General features: G+C 45.9%; 1 protein-coding gene across 8 annotated transcripts in view; it reads right to left on the bottom strand.

The window, feature by feature from the left end:
- The window catches only part of CPNE5 (copine 5), a 213656-nt gene that overhangs the window by 32291 nt on the left and 155016 nt on the right, over nucleotides 1-26349 (bottom strand). For all 8 annotated transcript variants that reach the window (XM_053246512.1, XM_053246513.1, XM_053246507.1 and 5 more), the window contains 2 exons: nucleotides 2372-2425; nucleotides 882-943 (listed from right to left, as the gene is read on the bottom strand). In XM_053246512.1, the coding sequence (XP_053102487.1) occupies nucleotides 882-943; nucleotides 2372-2425 (116 nt within the window). The remainder of the gene's footprint in view (nucleotides 1-881; nucleotides 944-2371; nucleotides 2426-26349) is intronic.

Here is a 26349-nt window from a genome sequence, read left to right as displayed (position 1 = left end):
CAATGAAGACAGGTCTCAACAATGTGGGATTCCCCCAGGCACAAAAAACACTCTGTATGAGTATTGGGGGAAAGGATCTTAGATTTGCAAAGAACACATTTCTTGAAGTTCGTTGTGCCCAGCATAAATGTTGTAGGCTGGCTAGCTACCAAAGAGGGGGAAAACCCATAAAAAAACAAAACACCAAGAATAAAAATGCTACTATGCAAAAAATAAGAAGAAATAAGAAGGAAAGCAGGGAGAAAAACAAGGGGATAGATAATAATCTTACTCATTGCCGAGCTGCAGATTCCACGATGTTCACTGAAGTGTGGACAACGAAAGACTGAGGGGATGAGGAGTGGCGCAGCTGCATATAGTGGCTGGGGGTGGGGTTCCCGCCCAAAGCAGGAGAATTGAGCTTGTTAGGTTCCGATGAGGTCTCTGCGCAGGCGCATAGCCCATTTGTGTAAAAGACAGAGACTACGTCGAAGAACTAGGGGCGCAGATGCTCTGCATAATGTCAGCCAGTATCTATGTAAACCGCTTTGGGAACTTTTGTTGAAAAGCTGCGTGTGTGTATATATATATATATATATATATTTTCCCCATCGTATTCATATAACATGAAATTTTGTTTCAGCTATAATGTAGACAGATCCTGAGCAGACCAGTAAGGGTGTGTGTGCACGTGCGCTTGTGTGTGTGTGCACATACAGTTTGACACTGTATCAATAGACAATTTGGGAGTACCAAGAAGATGTTGAAGGCAAATCAGGGCTCCCAACTAGGATTCTTCTCCTGAACACACTCAATTCCATGGATCATTATTTGTCTTGAAACAGAAAGTATTCCCATCCCAACTTGCGACCTCAATTTGGATACTAAGAGATTGCACTTACCCTCCTTTAATGTAGTCCAGAAATGTGTGCTCTGATTCTGTGGCAAACGAGAGCAATGTCACCTCAAAAATCAAGAAATTGGGAAAGTGTTACACAGAGAACCTCGAAGTAGTTATTACTACAAGAGAGTTGTACATGGAAATCTGCACTAGATTCCAAATCTGCACCTTCACTGATAGTTAACAGCTCAGTCCCACAGAACTCCCTCTTTTTGGACTTTTGAAACCAACCTGCATAAACATTTTCTTGGCGAATCAATTTCTTTTCCCCTGAAGAGGAAATATCTTTCCTTCAGGTTACCCAGTCACAATATGGAGAATCCTCCCCTAACTTTACATTTGTGTTGAACCAGCAAAGAAGAAAACTGCAGCTTCCCTTCTCGATTTCCCCATCCCTCAACTTCTGTAGTGGGTAGGTGTGCTGTGAAGCAGGTAGGGAAGATGGATGAAGGACTAGGACAAGAACAAGAGAAGTCTTGTCTCCAAATTCAGAACAATGAACGCCAGGTCAGAGACAAATGACTGTTCTTTCAATTAATAATATTAGCAAAATAATCTAGATTGCTCAGACAAGTGAGCCAACAGTCTATATCACCTACAGTTGATTTTGTATTACAGAATTAATATTAAAATATTAAATCATTAATATATTAATAGTTTGCTTTGTATTAGGGAATTAATGAATCATCATTGGCCAGCCTTCTGACTAAAGCTGCATGCATACCTCAAAAAGAAACCTGCATGCAGCAGTAGCATCCCCACTTCTGAATTTTGCGGAGTTCACATGTGTGTGTGTGTGAGGGGGGCAATTCTCACCCATTTCCTCTTCCCCCAGAAACACTCTGTGCAGTGCAAAAAATATGTCCCTGAGGGTCACACAGACCCCAGAGACATATTTTTATGCTGCACAGAGTGCTTCCGGGGGAAAGGGAGATGGGTATAAATTGCTCCCCCCGAATGTGAGCCCCCATGATTCAGAAGCTGGGGTGCTATTGCTGCACACCTTTTTTCAGCTGCATGCATGCTTTTGACTAAGATAATATTGAAATGCTTTAAGAGAGTTTTGAATTAAAGCACTGGATAAGGGACTGAACCTCAGTTACCTTTGTAACAATAGAGCTGGCCCTTATTTGTGTAAAAATAATTGAGAGGGTCACTGCCACACTCAGAGGTGGGGCAAATGCCATTGCTGAGTATCCATTATTCACTGTCAGTCTGCAGCAGTGTATACATGTGTTTGTTGCCCCATTGGGTTTCCAGTGTTCTTTAAAAATCGCAGCAACACAGCCAAAAACATGACCAGGCTAGACTGTAACCAACTGGGTGGCAATTATATCACCAAAAGTGGCACCCATTACAACACTGACTGGCACTCAACTATCTGAGTCCACTGTTAGAATGTATAATGACTGGGAAAGTGTTTACTCTTTTCCTGATCAATTTACAGTTTTCCTGAGCTACCCAAAACAAAAGCTAAAAAGAGTGACTCACTGTTCCTGAGTTAATGTATTTCTTTTTCTTCATTTTCTTTTTTGGATTCACCACCTGAGAGAAGAAAGAAATAGGGGAGGAAAAGAAAAGATTTGTGAAGATGATGCAGAAGGGTGAAGGATGATGCCTCCAACCCATTGTAAGTTAGTTTGCCAAGTCTATAATGAAGAGCAGTAGCAAATTATTAGTACTTATTTATATTACTGCCATGGACATGCCTGGTACTGTACTTCACAGAGGGACATAACAGAAAAGACACGATCTGTCCCCAAAGGGCTTACAATTTACATTTCAATAGAGGGAGAAGGGAATAAAGGGACAAGCAAGTTTAAGAAGGCCTGAATATAAACAAATACAGTGGAATATTATTTGGCTTTTGCTTAGGTACACATTGCTAGGCTTTATTTCTGATGGGATAGGGAGGACGAGAAGGTAAAGTCAATGTCTTTAAAGAAACAGTGGGTTTAGAGAAGGGATTTGAGGGATTTCCGAGTCCCTCCCGTTCATCTTTGCAACAGCTCTGAGATGGTTCATTGCTATTCACATTGCATGGACGGGAAAGGAAGCTGAGAGACATGCTGTGCCTAAAGTCAACTAGTAAATCCAAGACTGAGTTAGTCTGTGAAGTCAGGTCCCCTGAGATCCAAAATCAGTTTTATCCACTATGCCTCTTGAGCAAAAGAAAGAACAGTAGCACAGATGCTTTTTTGTCCCTGGGCACAGTCTGAGGGCACATAATACAGCCACTATGCTGAAGCTAAGCAGATCTAGGTCTGGTCAGTCCTTGGATGACAGACCACTTGAGAATCTCATGCATTCCTCCTTGGGTCCCATGATAAAAGAAAGGCAGGCTATAAATGGAGTTATAATTTTCTGGTGTGCCCAGTTTAAAATATGAGCTGATTCATTCCACTTTATTTCCTATCCCAGTTTCTATCCAGCCCTCCTGCACCCCCGTTCTGTCTTTCCCTGTGTCATGTAATAGCTTTACACCATTAGCGGGGCTTGATTAAACCCGCCACACTGTCAGTTCATTAAATGCACTTTACTGCATATGCAATGCAGCTTATTGCCAATACTTTTTGCTGCTGCAGTACTGACATATCTGGGGTTGGTTCCTATTGCCAGCTCTAGTCAGCACTGCATGTGTGCTGCAATTAGCAGAAACAGAGAAACAACATAAAATGTGGTGCAGAATTCAGCTTTCTGAGAACCTCAGCTTTCATTAAAAAGAGCAAGGCCCTAGCCCTTATTATGCTGAAGTACTGGCAATGCCTGCTACAATCTCAGAAGCTGAATAAAATTTCCAGTGGCTGGGGGTGGACTTTCGGTGCACTGCATAGTTCCTTGCCCCTCCGCATGACTAACAAAACCAGAACTATGCAAAATATTTTAAAAAGCAAAATAAATCATACAAAATCAGAGAAGTGATGATGCATCATTTACACAGATTGCAAAATCCAGGTGTGTGTGTGTGTGTGTGTGTGTGTGTGTGTAAGAATGTGAATTGCCCAGGTGCAGAAATTTAATTTTCAGCATGCAACCCATGCTACAGATGTCACAAGCTGTGGGGTTGCACTGGAGTATTGGCAGTCCTGTGGCCCATTCTGCATACCAGCTTGCTGGTGCTGTGAGTTGCCAAGCCGCTAGAATTATTATACGGTTGAGTGCTTTGATGTGAGACCAAGAATTCAAGTGATCTGAATGTTTCTTTCTATCCCTGGAACAGGGGCCTGAGACACCCCCTAAGATAGAAATGATGCAAATTCAAACGGGAAATAAGAAATCATTGACTGCAGTGAAGCAATGCAAATGCAAAGTAAACATTCTGTGTATTATACTGTAAACAACCACTGCATGTGTACAAAATAATCTTCTCTAAAATAGAGCTGACATACTTCAATAACTCTCTGCCTTGGTATTTAACAGGAAACAGCAAGCAACACGTTTGCATTAAGTGCAGACCTCAGCCAGAAAGTTCTAAACCAATCATTCAGGGCCATTAGATTCAAGAGACTTGTTTATCTAATAGCCAGTATAAAATACTCACATAAATAAATTTATCTCAGGATATTTCATATAGTTATTCCAAAACAATTAAATAAAAGTCTGAAAATACTGTAGACTCTATTCCAAGCTTCCAATGTGTGTCTTCTTGTTATGCATCCTCTAGAGAGGGATTACACAAAAGCCAAGAACAATAGTGTCTGTGGGAGTGGGGAGCAGATACTCCAACACTATGATGTAGTAAACGACCCTTCCCTGCAGTCCTTTACACCCATATAAACCTTCTCCAGCAGCTTAGCAGCCAGGACAATACCTCCTGTTAGCCAATGCAGCTATCTTTCTCATATTTTTCTCCTTAAGCCACGTGATGTAGTGGACTGAATAAACTGAGTGTTAGATTTGGATCCTAGAGACCTGAGTTCAAATCTTGCACTGTCATGAGGCTTGTTCCATAACTATCTTTCAGACAAACCAATTGCACAGGGTTGGCATGTGAAGTACAGCACCCAGCAAGAAACAAATGTAATCAATCAACAAATAACACAACAAATACTTATATACCGGTTTTCAACTAAAATTTCCAAAGCAGTTTACACAGATATAAATAAATAAATAAAATCCCACCCCCATCTGCAAAGGGCTCATAATCTAAAAAGGAAACATAAGACAAACACCAGCAACAGCCACTGGAGGGATGCTGTGCTGGGGATGGATAGGGCCAGTTGCTCTCCCCCTGCTAAATAAAGGGTGTCGCCACTTTTAAAAGATGCCTCTTTGTTCAATAAATAATCGAAGCCCTGTTTTATTATTGGAAGTTATATCAGCACATGTGTGGGGAGGCCCCTTGAATCTGCAGAGAAGCTTCAATCCCCTCCAGAGGTGGTTGGAAGCACTATAACTTGACATACTCCCCCAGCTGGGCTCATGCTTGCTTTGCTCAGTTTGCACTTGGGAGCCTGGGAGAAAGGAGGGATATGGCGGGAGAAAGGAGTGGGTTGATTAAGACAGTTTCCCCCTCTCTTGCTATTGCCTAAATGAACCTGCGCTCATGTTGCTCCCTCTAGGAGTCTAGGAACCATACCGGCAGGTGAGTTGTCTGACAATCAATCAGAGCAGAATAAACACACCCAAAGGCATCCTTTCCCCAGCCTTGTGTGTGTGTGTGTCTCTCTCTCTCTACCAAGGTCAGCTGCACATTAGGAACATATGAAGAAGCCTGCTGGATCAGTTCAAGCTTTCAGTTCAAGCTGAGCCCTTGGTGGCGCAGTGGTAAAACTGCGGCCCTATAACCAGAAGGTTGCAAGTTCGATCCTGACCAGGGGCTCAAGGTTGACTCAGCCTTCCATCCTTCCGAGGTCGGTAAAAGGAGTACCCAGAATGTTGGGGGCAATATGCTAAATCATTGTAAACCGCTTAGAGAGCTTCCAGCTATAGAGCGGTATATAAATGTAAGTGCTATTGCTATTGCTATTTCATCTAGCACTGCATTATGTTCGCAAAGGTGGGCCCATTCCCACAATCAGAAGTTGGGTAGGAAAAGCATCCAGCCAGGATTCCAGAGCTGTGTGCGCTCCTGGAAACTGGCTGTGTGTTGGCAAAAATCCAAGTAAGTGGATGGGAAAGTGAGGGTTTGCTAGCCAATCCACATTGTTCACCCCAGCATTGTATCTGAAGGGGAGGCAAGGCATGTCCTGCACTATCCTACCCAGGCCATCCCCAAGAGGGCATCCCCAGTACTGCTGACTCTGGCATGATCGCATGTTGCGTGCTACCTCCATTGTGAATCATGGAAGCACGGTGCGAGTCAGCCGTCATGTCCTTTGGGCAGCACTGTAATTTAGAGGTCTGTGGCAGTGCAGGTGATCCCGTACCACCTGTGCTGCACTGCATGACAGGTCAGTCACTATTTAAAAAACAGATGCATGCAAATAAAAAGGTGTGACCAGTGGTGAAGAGGCTGGTCCCTTTTCTTTACTGGCTCATAATCAAGCATTAATTTTGAATATTTTACATATCTCAACTTGCCTTTTTGTTGACCAAAAAAAAATGGGGGGGGGGAATGGAGAGAGAAGGTGTGGTTCTTTCAGTGCCTTGGAGGAGGAGAGGCTCTTACGTTCTGTTATCTTCCAGATAACCAGCCAAATTTTACAGTTGCAGTTCCTTTTTGCCAGCATCTGCAAATGCTCTTCTTTTCTATGCTCATTATGATAAACAAACACATTCTTTTGCCAGGCAGTGAAATTACTTTCACCTCAGTCTCAGGAAAGTGCTTGCTTTGAAATTACATATTTCCCTCCTCCCTTTCATGATGATCCATTCCGATAAGGTCTTGAGAATTCATCCAGAACAAAAGCTATTAATGATTTATAGAAATCCTGCAGGAGCCTCTTTCCCGGCTCTTTGCATGCTCCCATCTTTTCCTGCTGAGAGGAACAGCAAAGCTCCATAAGATGAGCTGCCGGGATCTGATTGTGTCTGAGTCAGGTCAGTCACTTTAGGAACCGGCCTAAAACTGTCAGACTGGATAATATTAAAGAGGAGCTGCTGCACTTAACACATGTGGAATGCAAAAATTGTTAGAGAACAGGAGGGAGGAAACCCCAGGCATCAAACCAGTGACGTGTGTGTGTGAGTGTGTGTTTATTGCTGCAGCAATTTGCTTCTCCGTTCCACATGGGCTTTGCCATCTGCTTGTGGGACCAGATCCTCAGCATGAATAGAGACTCTGACAACCAACTGAAGTATATCATCGGTCTCACTGAGTGCAACTTGATGGAGTTATCTTTTTACCCAGGCCTTTTAGCTTTTCAACTTTTAAAATTTTGGATTATGTATTGATTTGTTTTAAGCTGTTTTTAATATTTAATTGATTTTAATGTTTTGTTTTTATTTGTTGTGAACCGCCCTGAGACCTTGGGTTAGGGCGGCATTAAAATGCACTAAATAAATAAATAAATAAACTTGGATGCAGAATGCTGCACATTTTTTAAAAGAAAGCATTCTAAATAAAGAGTACATCAACATTCTCTCCATTCCCTTATGAATCATACATTTACACAAGCAGGCTAGGCACTATTACACACATGATCATGATGAAACCAGCCCAGCACAGAGGTATACACAAGCCAATTAGAAATGGGGTATAGAAGCTACCTCTGCAATAACAAAGATAGAGGGTGGAGTATTCAGCTACTATTGCTGACCCAGCTACAGAAGCACCATCAATTTACAACAGGGTTTCTTAACCTTGGGCCCCCAGATGTTGATGGACTACAACTCCCATCATCCTCAGCCACAATGGACATGGCTGGGGATGATGGGAGTTGTAATCCATCAACAACGGGGGCCCAAGGTTGAGAAACCCTGATCTACAAAGAATCCATTTATGTTTTTAATTTATTTATAACATTCATCGGGTGTCTCGGGGGACAGCTGGTCTTGTAGTAGTGCTCATGAATGGTCCCCTTTGCTAAGCAGGGTCTGCCTTCATTTCCATTTGGGATGGGTGACTTTATGTGCGTGCTACAAGGTATTCCCCTTAGGGGATGGGGCCATAGCTCAGTGGAAAATTAAAATTAAAATGAAATTAAAAATTAAAACTTCAAAGGAAAGAAAATTTCACAGGTTGGGGAAGCCTGCTTTAAAGAACTAAGACCTAAAAGCCCTCCAAACAGCATGAGCAACATGAGTACAGGAGAACCTCATTATTCATGGATTTGTTAAGTGTGGATTCGCATATCTGTGGTTGGGTAAAAGACACCCGACCTCGTCATATGCAATGGAAAAAGAGAAAAACACACATCGATCTCACATATCCGCGGGTTGGGTGTGGCCGCAGAGGTCATTTCCAACTGCCATTTTGTTCATCGGAGCCACAAAATAGCTCCGTTTAAATTAAAAGGGAAAAAATAGGTGATTTTCGGCTGATTGGGCTGAATTCCGGGACACAGCATGACGGATGGAGCAGCAAAGCAGGATAAGGAGCTTCTCTCCATGTCCCTCCCCCCACAATTGGCCTATTTTTGGCCAACTTGGAGCTTAACACACACACCCCCCACAATCCCATAGCCCCAATGCCTCAATATCCACAGTTTCCATATCCACAGCTGCAGCCGGGAACAGAATCCCCACGAATATTGAGGTCCACTTATATATGTGCTGTGCATCTTGTCTTAATTGGGAATTATGTTTCACGACCTTCTCAACAACGGTGTTAGTTGTGCCTGCAGGCTCAAAAGTTCTATCTTGTCAGCAACCCACCGTATGGCCTGAGAACTGGCAAAGTGTTATTTCCTTGTAAAGGAAGTGCAGGGAGGAACAAAGTTAGGGCAACAGGGCAATTTGCTGAAAAATGTATTGTCTAGAGAGTACCAAAGTTTTATGAGAGAATTGGAAGGTAGTCCATAAGCCACTGATTTTTAATAAAAAAGTCAGAAAATGACATGAATCGAACAGTTACATTGAGTAAACTGGTGGAAAGCATTATTAAAGCTAGAAATGTTAAACATATAGAAGAAAAAGGTTTGCTGAGAAAGAATCAGCATGGCTTCTACACAAAGGAATACTGTTTGGGCTAGAACCGGTGACCCAAAGATCTGTAAACTGCTGCCATGTATGAAGAACCAATCAGTGCTGCACACTGGAATTTTTCACTAGTTGAAGTTCCTGCATGTTCTTCAACCTTGGAGAAGCCGCTGCCAGTCTGTGAAGACAATACCGAGCTAGATGGACCAATGGCCTGACTCAGTATAAGGCAGTTTCCTATGTTCCTAAGGGGAGCCTCACATAGAACACATTGCAGTCATCCAAATGTAATGTGATTAAGGCATGCGTAAAGAGTCCAGATGTCGAGGAAGAGGCAGAATTGGTACACAAGCCAAAGCTGTACAAAGACACTCCTGGCCATGGCAGAAGTTATATAGAGACAATCCAATAGATGTTATAACCTCGGACCTTCAAAAAGCTTTGACAGAGTCCCTGACCCAAAGCTCCTGTATAAACTCAGCAGTCATTAGGTAAAAGGGTGGAACTGCTTAAAGAACAGGAAGCAGAGGTTAAAAGTATACAAATAGTTTTCACAATGGAGAGCAGTAGTCATTGATGGGGGGCGGGGCAAGGCTCTGTATGGGGACCAGTGCTGTGTTCTTTATTTATAAACTTTCTGGAGTCAGGAGTGAGCAGTGAGCTAGCCAAATTTGTATGACACCAAATTATTCAGAATGGAGAAAAAAAGATGCAAAAAGCTCTAGAAGGGGAACTCCAAATTGTACAATTAGGTAACAAAAGTCAAATGAAATTTAATGTAAATAAGTGTAAAGGGATGCACATTGGAGAGGGGGAAAAAATCTAACTTCACATATACACTGATGTGGTATCCAGGAAAGAGGGTGTTGATAGCTCAATGAACACGTTAACTCAGTGTGCTGCAACCGTGAAAAAGCAGATTCCATGCTAGGGATTATCAGGAAAGGGACTGAAAATAAAAGAACTAGTGGTATATGGTGCAGCTGCAGCTGGAATAATGTCTACAATTCTGGCCATGGTGCTTTCCAGGTTAGACCCTGCAATGAGGACACATCGTATCTCAGAAGTGTGCTTCCACACTTCCTGCGTTGTGACACCGCAGTTCCTATACGGGCAGCAGGGTGCCATTCACATTTGCAATGCCTTGTTTCAAATTTAATCGCTGCAATATAGCGCAAGGACGTAGTATATTCGGCATAAAGAAGTTGCTATTTTTTCAGGTTAAATTCCGCGAGAATGCTCCCCCTGCTGTTCCCTTTTTGAATGTGACTTTCCTGAATGGAGGCATTTTGCTGCTATTGAGCAGCTAGTCTGGAAAGCGCCCTTCTCAAAAAGCATACTACAGAGCTGGAAAAGGGGCAAACTAGTGTTTGGGGATTTTAGGTTTTAAAAAGGATGGAAGAAGACAAGATAGAGGTTTATAATGATGTGTGAAAAATTGACAGAGAGAAATTGTTCTCCTTCTCACAGTAGACTCTTGGTCATCCAACAAATATAACTGGTAATAGATTCAGGACAGACCAAAAAAGGCTTCACAAAAATTAACATAAAATTCACTACCACAAAATGTGATGGCCATCGGTTTAGATTGCTTTAAAAGATTAGACAAATCTGTAGAAGATGTCTATCAATGGCTATGAGCCAGGACTAGGGATGTGTGAACCGGCTTGAATTCGAACCAGGGTGGTTCGAAGGTTCAAATTCAAACCAAACCAGCCATCAGGTTCGAGCTGCAGGTTCGAATTCGAACCAAACAGGAGGTGGTTCGATTTGAACCGGTTTGAACTGGTTTGAACCTCCAAAATTGGGTGAGGTGGTAGGTGGCACCCATGGGTACCTACCACCCAAACCCCAAAGCAATTGATCATTCGTACGATTTTTAATGAATTTTTGAAATTTATTTTTTTTCCTCATAGGGTATAATGGGACTTGAACCAGCCCATTATTCCCTATTGTGGAGCACCCATGGGTGCCAACAACCACCCAACCCCCAAAGCAATGTGAAAAGTAATTAAAATATTTCAAATATTCATAAAAAATCATAGGGGTGTCTGATTGCTTTGGGGTTTGCATGGTTGTTGGAACCCATGGGTGCTCCACAATAGGGAATAATGGGCTGGTTTGAGTCCCATTATACCCTATGAGGAAAAAATAAAAATAAATTTCAAAAATTCATTAAAAAATCGTACGAGTGTCCGATTGCTTTGGGGTTTGGGTGGCAGGTACCCCTGGGTGCCAGCTACCACCCTACCTATTTTGGATGTCCGAACCAGTCCGAACCGTTCCAAACCGGTTAGAATTCGAACTCAACCAGGGGGAGGTTTGAGCAAAACTAACATTGAACCAGCCCCTCCTGGTTCGAACCTGGTTCGAATTTGAACCGAAGCGGGCAAACCGGTTTTGTGCACATCTCTAGCCAGGACAGCCAAATGGAACCTCCATGTTCAGAGGCGGTATACCTCTGATTACCAGGTGATGAGGACATACAAAGGCTTTTGTCCTCATGCCCTGATGGTGAGCCTTCTGGGAACATGGGACCTGGCCACCAATGGAAACAGGATCCTGAATCAGGTGGACTTTTAGGCCGATCCAAGAGGATTATGTTATGTTATATGCTATATTCTAGAGTCCATTGCTATGTACTGGAGTCTTTAAGAATGTTTAATACCATTTCCTCAAATACCCTTTTGCTCCTAGGGATTTGAGAAGGATAGCAGGTCTTGTGCTAGTGAGTATGAACTGTCCCCTTTGCTAAACAAGGTCTGCCTTGATTTGCATTTGGATGAGTGGTTACATGTGAGCCCTGCAAGACATGCCCCTTAAGGGATGGAGCCATAGCTCACCGGAACAGCATCTGCATGCCTGCATGTGCAAGGTTCCAGGTGCACTCCCTGGCAGCATCTCCAGGTAGGGATAGGGGAGACTCCTGCCTGAAACCTTGGAGAGCCTCTGCCAATCAGTGTAGACAATACTGAACTAGATGGACATGGCCTGACTTGGTATAAAGCAGCTTCTTATGTTCCTATGGGATGGCACACAACATGGTACCATAGCATCACCACCTTCTGTGACATTTCAAACAACAAGAGACAGTTTCTTCCACTAAAATATGTGAATCTCCCTAGTTGCCTTTGTTTCTTCCACTTAGATATCCTGACTACAGCAGGTAAATCATATATTCTAAGTGACAGCTTGATAAATGGTTCCATATTCATTGCTGAAATAACAGAAAATATTACATAGTTTTGTGAAAGAAATAAAACATGGGAGGTCTTGAGAAGGATAGCTTGAATGGCATTGGAGCAGTACGCAAACTCAAACATCCAGCTTTACTTGATGCAAGTAGCAAGCTCCATTAACAAACAGAAAACAATAACTCTCTGATTGGCAAAGGGAGGAAAATGTAGAAGACCGACCTTGATTGTTACCAGAAACAACAAAGTAAGTTAGTATTTCATATGCCAGGCAGGAATACAAAAGCAACCTGACAAACTAGAGACATTTTTTATTAACTCTGCCTCAAGATGTTGACACCTGACATTTAACAGAACCCCACTGATCACAGAGAATTATTCTAAACCAAATTAGCAAATCCATCAAAGCTGATCAGTATTCTTCCTTGCTAACACAAATGAATCAATTGCAAAGAGACTCACCCTCATCCTCTGCTGATCTTTACCATCTAGACAGCGGCCATTAAACTCTACAAATAGATAAGGTTCCTTCAGGTACATTAGATACCCACTGACAAAAGAAGAACTTACAAATGTATAGTAAATTAAAGTCAAAAGAAAAACCCAGTGGTTGACATTCATCATGGGACCAATCATGGCAGCTGCATACATGGAAGCAGCCATGGTGCTGATGCACTCTTGTGCAAATGCTTAAAAAGAGCCCGTGTACACTTGTCCCCTTAGCTAAGCTTAGTCTGCCCTGGTTGCATTTGAATGGGAGACTAGAAGTGTGAGCACGGTAAGATATTCTCCTCAGGGGATGGAGCCGCTCTGGGAAGAACATCTAGGTTCCAAGTATCCTGGCTTCTCCAAAATAGGGCTGAGAGAGATTCCTGCCTGCAACCATGGAGAAGCCACTGCCAGTCTGTGAAGATAATACTGAGCTAGATAGACCAAGGGTCTGACTCGGTGTATGGCAGCTTCCTATGTTCCTAGTAATGCTGTGCAGTAGCCTTGGCAGGTCTCTAATGTCTGTGTTACACTGTTGCCCAGTGGATTCACTTGAGGTATCACAAATGCCTTCAGTTTTTGCAGGCTTTTTTCACAAAAAAGAGAGAAAAGTGCTAAAAAAAAAAATTTATTTATCAAATTTGTACACCACCCCAAACTTTCAACTCTGAGTGGTTTACAGTGACATTACTAGGAACATAGGAAGCTGCCATATACTGAGTCAGACCATTGGTCTTCCTTATGAACCCCCAAACCCATTGAGATCATCAGGAGAGGTCCATCTGCACTTGCCACCGGCTCATCTGGTGGCTACTCAGGGACAGGCCTTCTCCGTTGCTGCCCTGAGGCTTTGGAATGCGCTCCCTAGTGAAATAAGAGCCTCCCCATCTTTGACAATTTTTAAAAAGTCTTTAAAGATGCATCTGTTCACCCAGGCTTTTAACTGATACTGTTTTGATTGTTTTTAATGTTATTTTAGAATATTGTTTTTAAAAAAATTAAATTGTTATGTTTTAAATTTCTTGTTTTTGTTTTTAACTAATGTTTTAATGTTATTTTTATCTTGTTGTAAACCACCCAGAGACGCAAGTTTTGAGTGGTATAAAAATATGTAAAATAATAACAATAACAACAAGGGGGAAGAAGGAAGAAGGGAACAGCTTGGGTGGGGCACTGGCTGTACTGTCTTTTGCTTCTGCCCCGTCTCTCCTCCAGATGTGTAACATCTCCTGGGCTGTTGCTGTGCTGGGGCTTCTGCTGTTATACAGGGCAGGCTGGCCCAAGGGCGCGAGCCTCTTGGCGCGAGCTGAAGGGTGAGAGCACAAGGGCTCTCGTCCTTGTGGCTCTCTGCCGTGGGGCGAGCTGCCCAGGGTCCGGAAGATCTCTCCCCTTCTGCGCTGAGGATCCTTCTCCCTGCAGTTAAGAAGCCAGCAAGAGTACAACTCTGGTTCTGATTTTTATTAAGCCAAGAAGCTGTGGTGGGTTAGTCTGGGGAGATGTGTCTGGGAGAGCGAAAAAGTGGGTCTGGAGTGGGGGTGGCAATATCATAGGTAGTGGGCAGAGGGAGGTATGGCGGTGGGAGTTGGGCAGGCTGTTACAGGGGAAAACGGTCCAGGCAACTGAGGCCTGTTCTTTTTTCCGGCCATTCTCCCAACCCTCTGACCCTAGGGAGCTCTGAGAACACTCCTTCGAGGATTAGGGTGCTGCTGCTGAATGCCAGGTCAGTTAATGCAAAAACATCTCTCATCCACAATTTGATTGTGGATGAGCGTGCTGACCTGGTATGTGTTACGGAGACCTGGTTGGATGTGCTGGGCCGGGTCGGTCTCTCTCAGCTTTGTCCTCCAGGTTTCCAGATCGTGCAGCAGCCCCACCTCGAGGGTCAGGGAGGAGGCGTTGCAGTCATCTTTCGAGAGACCCTCCCCATTTCCAGGTGCCCGGTCAGGCAATCTCAGAATTTCGAGTGTTTGTCCTTGAGGGTGGGCCTCCGAGATAGGCTGGGGATTCTGTTGGTGTACCGACCACCCCACTGCACTTCAGTCTCCCTACCTGAGCTGGCGGGGGTGGTCTCGGAGGTGGCCTTGGGTTCCCCCAGGCTTATTGTTTTGGGGGATTTCAATGTCCACGCTAAGGCCCCCTTAGTGGGTGCAGCTCAGGATTTTATGGCCTCCATGGCAACCATGGGCCTGTCTCAGTTGGTATCGGGCCCTACCCACATGGCGGGACACACTCTAGATCTGGTTTTTGCAGACCGGGAAATAAATGATCTGGAGGTGGGGGAATTTGAGATCACTCCCTTGTCATGGACAGATCATCACCTGGTGGGGTTTAGTTTGACTGCTCCGTCTGCCCTCTGCAGGGGTGGTGGGCCGATTAAGATGGTCCGCCCACGGAGGCTTATGGATCCGCTTGGATTCCAGACGGCCCTCGGGGAGTTTCCAGTGTCCAGAGCTGGTGACCCTGTCGAGGCCTTGGTTGATCTCTGGAATGGGGAGATGGCCCGGGCTGTTGACACGGTTGCTCCTAAACGCCCTCTCCGGCTTGGTGGAGCCCGTTCTGCTCCTTGGTTTTCCTCGGAGCTTAGGGCGATGAAGCAACTCGGGCGACGGCTGGAGCGACGCTGGAGGAAGAGTCGTCACGAATCCGACCGAACACAGGCTAGAGCCCATTTTAGGGACTACTCCGTGGAGGTGGGGGTGGCGAAGAAATGCTTTTTCTCCGCCTCCATTGCGTCTGCTCAGTGCAGGCAAACAGAGCTGTTTCGTGTGGTAAAAACCTTGCTCCACACATCCCCCCAGACAATGGGGGAGGAGTCATCTACAGCTCTTTGTGATCGGTTTGCCTGTCGCTTTGCAGATAAAGTTGCTTGCATCCGTGCTGACCTGGACTCCAGAGTTTTGGCAGTTCCGGCAGACGTGCCTTTGGTACCATCTGGTCCCGTTGTTTTGGATTCTTTTCCGTTGGTGCGGCCTGAGGATGTGGACAAGATCCTGGGCAGTATGTGGGCGACTTCGTGCGCTCTTGACCCTTGCCCTTCATGGCTAATAAAAGCTGCCAGGGAGGGGACAGGCAGATGGCTGGAGGTGATCGTTAATGCTTCATTAAGGGAGGGCAGGATGCCATCGTGCCTTAAGAAGGCGATGGTAAGACCACTATTGAAAAAGCCCTCCCTTGATCCCTCCAACCTGGATAACTATAGACCTGTGTCTAACCTTCCCTTTTTGGGCAAGGTGATGGAGTGTGTGGTGGCATCCCAGCTGCAGAGGGTCTTGGATGATACGGATTATCTGGACCCTTTTCAATCTGGCTTCCGCCCCGGATATGGGACTGAGACTGCCTTGGTCGCTCTAGTGGATGACCTATGCCGGGAACTAGACAGGGGGAGTGCGTCCCTGTTGGTTCTGCTGGACCTCTCGGCGGCGTTCGATACCATCGACCATGGTATCCTTCTGGGCCGCCTCTCGAGTATGGGAATCGGAGGCACTGCGTTGCAGTGGTTCCGGTCCTTTCTTGAGGGGAGGGTCCAGAAGGTGGTGCTGGGGGACTACTGCTTGGTCTCGTGGCCGTTGGCCTGTGGGGTCCCGCAGGGATCGGTCTTGTCCCCCATGCTGTTTAACATCTACATGAAGCTGCTGGGAGAGGTCATCCAGGGACTTGGACTGAGTTGTCAGCAATATGCGGATGACACTCAGCTCTATCTCTCCTTGTCATCTGATCCTAGGGAGGCGGTGGATGTCCTGAATTGGGGGCTGGAGGCCGTGATGGGCTGGATGTGGGCTAATAAACTGAAATTGAATCTGGATAAGACGGAGGTACTGTTGGTCAGTAGGAGAGCCAATCGGGATGAGGAGATTTTACCGGTTCTGGATGGGGTTGCACTCCCCTTGAAGGAGCAAATACGCAGCTTGGGGGTATTACTGGACCCAGCTCTGCTTTTGGAAGCTCAGGTAGAGGCGGTGGCCAGGGGTGCCTTTGCACAGCTTCGGCTAGTGCGCCAGCTGCGTCCCTTTCTCGAGAAAGCAGATCTGGCCACGGTTACCCACACCTTAGTCACGTTGCGGCTGGATTACTGTAACGCGCTCTATGTGGGGCTGCCCTTGAAGAATATCCGGAAACTGCAGCTAGTGCAAAACGCGGCAGCGAGGGTTTTATCCGGAGCTGCCCGTTGGGAACATATCACCCCCCATTTTGAAAGAGCTGCACTGGCTGCCGGTTCGTTTCAGGGTCAAATTCAAGGTGCTGGTTTTGACCTTTAAAGCCCTAAATGGTTTGGGCCTGGGGTATTTGAGGGACCGCCTGCTCCCAAGGGTTGCTGCCCGCTTGACGAGGACATCTGAGGGGGCCCTGCTCTGGGTGCCGACAATGAGGGAGGCCCGGCTGTCGTGCACTTGGGACAGGGCCTTCTCTGTTGCTGCTCCTAGACTCTGGAATGCTCTCCCAGTGGCCATTCATTCCTCAGACTCCATCACGGCTCTTAGAAAGCTTTTAAAGACTTGGCTTTTTACCCAGGCTTTTACATAATCGTTTTTACTGCTGCTTCAGTGTGTTTTTATCTGTCTTGTTTTTTATGCTTGTTTGATATGTTTTTAGCTTGGTGTTTTTATTGCTTGGTGTTTTTATTGCTTTTATTGTATGTTTTAATTTTTGTAAACCGCCTTGGGGTTTTCTTTTAACGAAAGGCGGTATAGAAATGTAAAAATAAATATAAATATAAAATAAATAAACAACAATTAGCCGATCCCTGCACAGAGCATCTGTGCACTCTTTGGGGCTGGCTACCTCTCCCCACCACCTGCCCCAGTCTCTGGCCGGGCCGAGTGCCAGGCCCAGGCTGTCAGGCCGAGTGCTGCTACCACTGCCAGGATGGATGTCGCCGCTGCGGCCAGGCCCGCCACCGCCTTGAATCCACGACCGGGCCCGCCACCACCTTGAATCCGCTACCAGGCCCGCCGCCGCCTTGCATCCGCAACCAGGCCCGCCGCCGCCTCGCATCCGCGGCTGTGCCCACCGCTGCTTCGCATCCGTGGCCGGGCCCGCCGCCGCCTCACCTCCACAGCTGGACCCAACGCCACTGCCACCACGGCCTGGCCCGCCACTGCGGCCAGGCCCGCAGCAGCCTCGCCACCATGGCCACCCAGCTGGCCAATTCTCCTGAGTGCGCCTCTGCCAATCAGGCGCCTCCACCACCCAGCCAATCAGCTGGGTGCCAGGACGCACATTCCAATGCACACCAATCATCATCATCATCATCATCATCATCATCATCATCATCATCATCATCATCTTAAAACACAGAAAGTAAAAACCTTAAAACAATTTAAAACCGGAGACAGATTTAAAAGCCTGGGTGAAAAGATAAGACTTCAAGTGCTTTTTAAAAGTTGTCAGAGATGGGGAAGCTAGTATTTCAGTAGGAAGCACATTCCACAGTCTTGGGGCAGCAACAGAGAAGGCCTGTTTCTGGATCATCCAGAGATGATCATCCAGAGATGAACCTCTCTGGATGATCTCAATGGGTGATGGGGCTGTAATGAAGAAGACATTCTCTTAAATACCCTGGGCCTAAGCTATTTAGGGCTTTATAGGTTATAACCAGTGCTTTGTATTTTGCCCGGAAACTTATCGGTAGCTAGTGCAGCTCTTTCAACACAGGAGTAATGCAGTCTATCTAACCTGGCTGCTGCATTCTGTACCAACTGGAGTTTCTGTACTCCGTACAAAGGCAGCACCTCATAGAGCACACTGCAGAAGTCAAGTCTGAGGGTTACCAGCATATGTACGACTGTTCTGAGGTCGTTCATCTCAAGAAACGGACACAGCTGGTGTATCAGCCAAAGCTGATAGAAAGCAACTCTGGCCACTGCCTCAACCTGAGATACCAGGGAGAGGTGTGGATACAGAAGCACTCACAGAATGCATACCTGTTCCTTTTGGGAAAGTGTGAACCCATCCAGAAGAGGCAGATCAAACCCATCTCCCGAGTTTCAACCCCACCCAATAAGTTCTTCCATCTTATCTGGATTCACTCTCCATTTATTATCCATCAGCCAACCCATTAGCATCTCAGGCAGGTGTTTAGGGAGGTTATGCCTTTTCCTGATGACTTTGACATGGAGAAATAGATATGGGTGTCATCAGCATATTGAAAGCACCCCGCACCAAACATCCTGATGATTTCTCCCAGTGGCTTCATGTAGATGTTAAAAAGCATTGGAGACAGTATGGAGCCCTGAGGGACGTCATACATAAGCTCACATTTCGAAGAGCAACACTCTCCAAACGACACCATCTGGAATCTGTCATAGAGGTAAGAGCGGAACCACTGTAAAACAATTCTCACTCTCAACTCTCTCAGACATTTCAGAAGGATACTATGGCCGATAGTATTGAAATCTGCCAAGAGATCCAAAAGGACCAATAGAGTCACACTTCCTCTGTCAATTCCCAACTGGAAATCATCCATCAGACCATGCAAGGCAGTCTCCACCCCATAGCCCACCCATTTTGAAATGGGTTTCAAACCCATTTTGAAATGGGTCTAGATCAGGCATCCCCAAACTGCGGCCCTCCAGATGTTGCTGAACTACAACTCCCAGCATACCCAGCCACAAAAATTGTGTCTAGGGATGCTGGGAGTTGTAGTTCAGCAACATCTGGAGGGCTGCAGTTTGGGGATGCCTGGTCTAGATAATCAGTTTCCTCCAAGACTGTCTGGAGTTGGGAGGCCACCTGAGTTACTTTGCCCAGTCATGGGAGGTTGAAGACAGGTCTATAATTGCTTAACTCTGAGGTTCTAATTCAGGCTTCTTCAGAAGAGGTCTAATGATTGCCTCCTTAAGACAAGGAGGCATCCTGCCCTCCCTCAGACAAGCATTTATGATTTCTACCAGGCCTCCTACAACAACCTCTCTGCCAGACAGAATGCTATGTTGGATAAGGATCAAGAGAACAGGTGGTAGGTCTCACCATTCCAAGCAGTTTGTCTACACCCTCAGGAGTCACAAACTGGAACTGATCCAGCTGAACCACATAAGAGGAGTTGCTGGACACATCCAGATACTGCGATAATTGTGGAAAATCGATCAAGAGTTTTGTCTACAAAGAACTCATTAAAAACATCACAGCGGGTAATTGATGCTTCCAAATTCTGATTCAAGGAAGGAGGGGCATGTACTAGCTCCCTCACAACCCTGAACAACTCTGCCAGACGTGAGCTCGCAGATGCAATATGGGCAGAAAAGAATCACTTCTTTGCTGCACGTATTGCCTGAGCATAGATTTTTAAGTGCACTCTGTGTTGTAATATGTTGGATTCAAGTTGAGTCTTTCTCCACTTGCACTCCAGTCATCTACTCTTTCTTTTCTTTTCTTTTCTCTTTCTTTCTTTCTTTCTTTCTTTCTTTCTTTCTTTCTTTCTTTCTTTCCTTACTTACTTACTTACTTACCTTGCCGCTTCAGCCTCCGTAGATCTACCATGTACCAAGGGGCCAGTTTTGAAGTGGGTCAGAAAGGACGCTTAGGAGCGGTCATGTCTACTGCCCGGGTGAGTTGGCTATTCCAATTCTCCACCAGGACATCAACAGGATCACTGGCAAAGCCAACACTAAATCCTTCCAAAGCTTCTTGGAATCCTTTTGGATCCAATAATCTTTTCAGGTGGACTATTCTAATGAGCCTCTCACCCCTGTGGACGTAGGATGTGATTTTAAGTCCAACCTTAATGAAATGGTGGTCTATCCATGACAATGGGGAAATCACAGGGTTCCCCACCCATGGAATACCACCCTGATCAAAGTAAAAGACCAGATCAAGCATGTGACCTGCAATGTGTGTCAGTCCAGAGACCACTTGGGATAGGCCCATAGTTGTCATGGCTGGTATGAACTCCTGAGCTGCCCCGCACAAAATGGTCCCGAAGTGAACATTGAAGTCTTCCAGCACCAAAAGTCTAGGGGACTCCAACGCCAACCCTGCGACAAAGTCTGTGAGCTCAGTTAGGGATTCTGTTGGGCAGCACAGAGATCAGTACACCAATCTATCCCTGGTCCCCAAACATAAATACACACATTCTGTATGGTCAGGTACTTCAATAGAGATCCTGGTAAGGGAGATACCATCCTGCTAGACAACAGCCACTCCACATCCCCACCCACGTCCCCTCATCTGCTCCTCTGCAGAGTACTCTGGAGGGAGAAGCTGGGACCAGACAGGGCCACCAGCCTCCCCCAACCAAGTCTCCGTGATGCACACCAGGTCAGCCCCTTCATCCATAATCAGATAATGGATGCGTTCTGATTTATTCCAGATTGACCTGGCATTAAAAAGGAGCAAAGTGAGGCTCTGTGGGTGGTTGGCAGTGCTCCACAAGGTCAAAGAGCTGACAGGACAGCCGGAAGAGGAACCAGCTATTAAATTTCTTATTTCCCTTCCCCTGAAATGGCCTGCTGACCTGCCAACGTTACTTCTTCTGTTCTCCACCACCACCGGAATAGCTGTCCCACAGTCAACCGACGCACCCTCTGTCTCCACATCTCTAGACAGACCCAAACACATCACAGACTAACTTCATCCAAGACTCAGCAATGAAAGCTGGCTAGACAGCTGTTACAACTCTTAATACAGCCACAAAGGAATATATTATAAAGGAACTGTCCTGAGCCACTTTGGAGGGGAGCCACTTTGGAGCCACTTTGATACAAATCAAATCAAATCAAAAAATATTGTGCCCCAGTCCTCAGTCCCACACCAAAGGCCAGCCCTCTTTGGCATGAAGACTGAAATTAATACAGCCTGGTCAAAGTGAATGTGCTTGAGATTTATTTGCCTAAAGCCATCAAGAAGTCCAATTCACTTTGGCCAGGGTAGTGCACAAGGTTTTGTTTGCTCCTGCTGCTACAGCCAAGTTTTGTGCCTAGCAAATAAGGCAGAGGCATCAGACTCTATCCAACTTTCCAGGCAATCTCTCACTCTGTTCTTATTAATACCTGAAGCTGGTACAAGGTGGTACCAGTCATTACTGACACTGCCAACTCTCTACTCCACCGGAGCAGTACTCTATGCAACAGGGATATAGGGATCTTGAGATATGGCAGTCTTAATAGTTGTTCCTGGCACTTGAGCTGGTCAGGCTTAGCTGTTATGAGATGCCACCTGTTGTTAATCTACCAGCAGGACAGCTCTTGTTGGCTCCTACGAGCTCTATTATTGATGTAACTGGGCATATAATTGGGAAAGGAGAAGGGTTTTTTTTAGTTCAGTTCATAAATTTAATTTGATACCAAAATATTATTGCTGGTTTCCATCAATAGGGGCACAACTGCACCCAATTTGTTCCTGAACTACGTTTCAGAGAGCAGCCTCCACACAAATTGCTCAATAAACAGAATATTCTGCTGTAGAGGACGCAAGGATAAGTTTCTTCATGTCTCTTTGTACCATGTTTACATCATCAAGTCTTCTTGCATAAGCAGAGAGAAGCAGCTTGACCATCTTAACCAAGAGCCAATGGTAGACCAGAGCTGTGACTCTTTGTAAGGACTATGTGCAGCCTACTGTTGCCTTAATGTTCACCCCAGGCCTGCTGACTTCAAGCTACAATGCTGTTCAGAGGCAGCAGATGCAGAAGCAGCATTTCCACAGATTTCCCCAGTGTTGCAAATGAGGAAACCTGCAGAAATGCTTTCAGCATCTGTTGCTTCTGAATCACATTGCAACTTGACTTGAAGTCTGCAGCAGCCACAGGGTGGACCATTACACGACAGTAGGCTGTGCATCATGTCAGGTGATATCGGATGTAAAGAGATGATGCCATCTAGTTGGATATTCTCTATGCCAGTGAACAACAACTCTGAGTTGATGTCTGCTCAGGAACTATTTCTAGATAATATCCCAGCTAAAGATACTGAGGCCATTCTCATGAACAGAGCACCTTTCTTATGAAGCAAGACTATAACACCTGGGGCTATTTAGTTCAGGAAAAAAATGACTGAGGGGAGACGTGATAGAGGTCTATAAAATAATGCATGGTGTGGAGAAAGTGTATAGAGATAAATTCTTCTCCTGCTCACATAATACTAGAACCAGGGGTCATGCCATGAAATTGATTGCCAGGAAATTTAGGACCAACAAACCCAGGTACTTTTCCACACAACCCATAATCAACTTGTGGAATTCTCTGCCACGAGATGTGGTGACAGCCAACAGCCTGGATGGTTTTAAGAGGGGTTTGGATAACTTCATGGAGGAGAGGTCTATCAATGGCTACTAGTCAGAGGGCTATAGGCCACCTCCAGCCTCAAAGGCAGGATGCCTCTGAGTACCAGTTGCAGGGGAGTAACAGCAGGAGAGGGGCATGCCCTCAACTCCTGCCTGTAGGCTTCCAGCGGCATCTGGTGGGCTACTGTGTGAAACAGGATGCTGGACTAGATGGGCCTTCGGCCTGATCCAGCAGGGCTGTTCTTATGACCAGCATATGGCTAGCCCAGGTAGAGTTGGTTGTCTGGGGCCCCGGGATTGCTCCCTATTCCACTGCTACTCCCCAAGGTAGCCCTGATTGTCTAAGCAGGTTTAAAGTGAGGTAGGAGGATAAGTGCAAATCTTCAACCTCATCCTCTGACTGTTGAGGGCTCTGCACTGCTGGCAGCTGTTTCCCAGGTTGCTGGCAGCCATATTTATTATCATAGAGCCGGGGGAGGGGGAGAGCAGTCAGGCAACACAGAGCTTCTCCAAAGAGAAGCTACCACACTACTCATGCAGTGCATTATGGGACACCCGGTGGCCTCAGCTTGCTCCCCACTCTAATTGTCACTGAGCTTGCTGCTGTGGCACTCATGTGCGTAGCGGAGGCCTGAAGGGCAAATGGTCCCATGGTAGGCTCCTGCCATCCTCCCAGTCCACCCCCTTGTGGTCATATGAATGACCTCACTGGCTTACATCCGTCACACCTATCAGAAGCATGGCTTGAAGACACACGAGTGCAACGGAGAACTTCCTCATCAGTGTTCTGGTTGAGCAGCCTCCGATGCAGATGAGGCAGCAACTTTCAATGCTTTGCGCTACTTCCAGAAGAGTCCTGTGACATATTATGTTGCCAGCAACACTGTTCTGTCAGCTCCCAGGAGCCCCCTTGTTGGTGTTTGAGTCTCCAAGCTTGGGGATCTCACTCTGTATATGCTCAGGAGCCTCACAGCATTGTGAGCTCTCCATTTATAGCACATGGGGACAGGGCACTTAGTGACAATTATTATTATTTATTATTTTACATATTTTTATACCACTCAAAACTTATGTCTCTGGGTGGTTTACAACAAAATAAGAATAACATTAAAACATTAGTTAAAAACAAAAACAAGAAATTTAAAACACAACAATTAACAATTTTTAAAAACCATATTCTAAAACAACCTTTAAAACAATCAAAACAGTATCAGTTAAAAGCCTGGGTGAACAGATGTGTTTTTAAAGACTTCCTCTCCTGGTGATCTCAATGGGTAGTGGGGTTCATAACGAAGAAGATGTTCTCTTAAATACCCAGGGCCCAAGCTGTTTAGGGCTTTATAGCTTATAACCTTGTATTTTGCCCGGAAACATATCGGCAGCCAGTATAATTCCTTCAATATAGGAGTAATATGGTCTCTCCTAGATGACCCAGAGACCAATCTGGGTGCTGCATTCTGAACCAACTGCATTTTCCAGACGACGTACAAGGGCAGCCCCACATAGAGTGCATTACAGTAATCCAGTCTGGAGGCTACCAGCAGATGTACAACTGTTTTGAGGTCATCTATCTCAAGAAACGGACGCAGCTGGCGTATCAGCCGAAGCTGATAGAAGGCACCTCTGGCCCCTGCCTCAACCTGGGACACCAGGGAGAGACTTGGATCCAGAAGCACCCTCAGACTGCGTACCTGTTCCTTCTGGGGAAGTGTGACCCCATCCAGAACAGGCAGATCAAAATCATCTCCCAAGTTTCAACCCCGCACAATGAGTACCTCCATCTTATCTGGAGTCAGTCTCAGTTTGTTATCCCTCATCCAGCCCATTACCAACTCCAGACAGGCATATAGGGAGGTTATGCCCTCTCCTGATGATGCTAGCATGGAGAAATAGATTTGGGTGTTATCAGCATACTGATAACACCCTGCACCAAATCTCCTGATGATCTCTCCCAGCAGTTCCATGTAGATATTAAACAACATCGGAGACAATACAGAGCCCTGAGGGACACCATACAAAAGTTCAGATTTTGAAGAACAACAGTCTCCAAGGGACACCATCTGGAACCTACCCAAGAGGTAGGAGCAGAACCACTGCAGAGCACTGCCTCTCACTCCCAACCCCCTCATACGCTCCAGAAGGATACTATGGTCGATAGTATTGAAAGTCGCTGAGAGGTCCAAAAGGACCAACCTAGTCACACTTTCTCTGTCAATTCCCAGTTGGAGATCATCCATCAGGCCGACCAAGGCAGTCTCTACTCCATAGCCAGCCTGGAAGCCAGTTTGAAATGGGTCTAGAAAATCAGTTTCCTCCAAGACTGTCCTGTAGTTACTCAGCTCTGAGGGATCCAAGGTAGGCTTCTTCAGAAGTGGTCTAATAACTGCCTCCTTAAGACTAAGAGGCATCCTACCTTCCCTCAGAGACGCATTTATAATCTCTACCAGGCCTTCTACAACAACCGCCCTGCCAGACAGTATAAGCCATGTCGGGCAAGGGTCAAGAGAACAGGTGGTAGACCGCACCGTTCCAATCAGCTTGTCCGCATCCTCAGGAGTCACAAATTGGAACTGATCCAACCTAAGCACACAAGAGGAGTCACTGGACACCTCCACATCAGACGCTGAAGTAATTGTGGAGACCAAGTCTTTGTCGGCCCGAATACGAGAGATGTTTTCCACAAAGAATTCATTCAACACATCACAGCAGGTAATCGATGGTTCTAGATTCTCATTCAAGGGAGGAGGGGCACATACTAACCCTCTCACAACCCTGGACAACTCCACCGGATGTGAACTTACGGATGCAATACAGGCAGAAAAGAATAGCTTCTTTGCCACACATATTGCCTGAGCATAGGTCTTCAAATGAGCCCTATGTTGCATTCTGTCAGATTCAAGCCAAGTCTTTCTCCACTTGCGCTCCAATCATCTACATCGCCACTTCAGCCCCCGTAGTTCTTTCATATACCAAGGGGCCAGTTTTGAAGTGGTTTGGAGAGGATGCTTACGAGCAATCATGTCTACTGCCCTGGTGAGTTTGCTGTTCCAATTCTCCACCAGGGCATCAGCAGGATCAATAGCAGAGCCAACACTAAATCCCTCCAAGGCTTCTTGGAATCCTATCCAATAATCTTCTCAGGCGGACCATCCTAATAGGTCCCTCACCCTTGCGAAGGTGGGAAGTGATTGTGAGTCCAACCTTAACCAGATGGTGGTCCGTCCATGACAATGGGGAAATCACAGGATTCCCCACTCACGGAACACCACCCTGATCAGTGTGAAAGACCAAATCAAGTGTGTGACCATCAATGTATGTCGGTCCCGAGACCACTTGGGATAGACCCATAGTCATCATGGCTGCTATGAACTCCTGAGCCGCCCCAGACAAATCAGTCCCAAAGTGAACATTGAAGTCCCCCAGCACCACAAGCCTGGAGGATCCCAACACCAAATCCGAGACCAAGTCCGTCAGCTCAGTTAGGGACTCTGTTGGGCAGCAGGGCAATCGGTACACCAACAAAAGTCCCAGTCTATCCCTGGTCCCCAG

Source organism: Hemicordylus capensis, chromosome 4 (assembly GCF_027244095.1).
Source record: "Hemicordylus capensis ecotype Gifberg chromosome 4, rHemCap1.1.pri, whole genome shotgun sequence".
NCBI classification, from domain to species: domain Eukaryota; kingdom Metazoa; phylum Chordata; class Lepidosauria; order Squamata; family Cordylidae; genus Hemicordylus; species Hemicordylus capensis.
The sequence above is the reverse complement of the archived record's forward strand: the minus strand, read 5'-3'. Positions and strand labels throughout refer to the sequence as shown.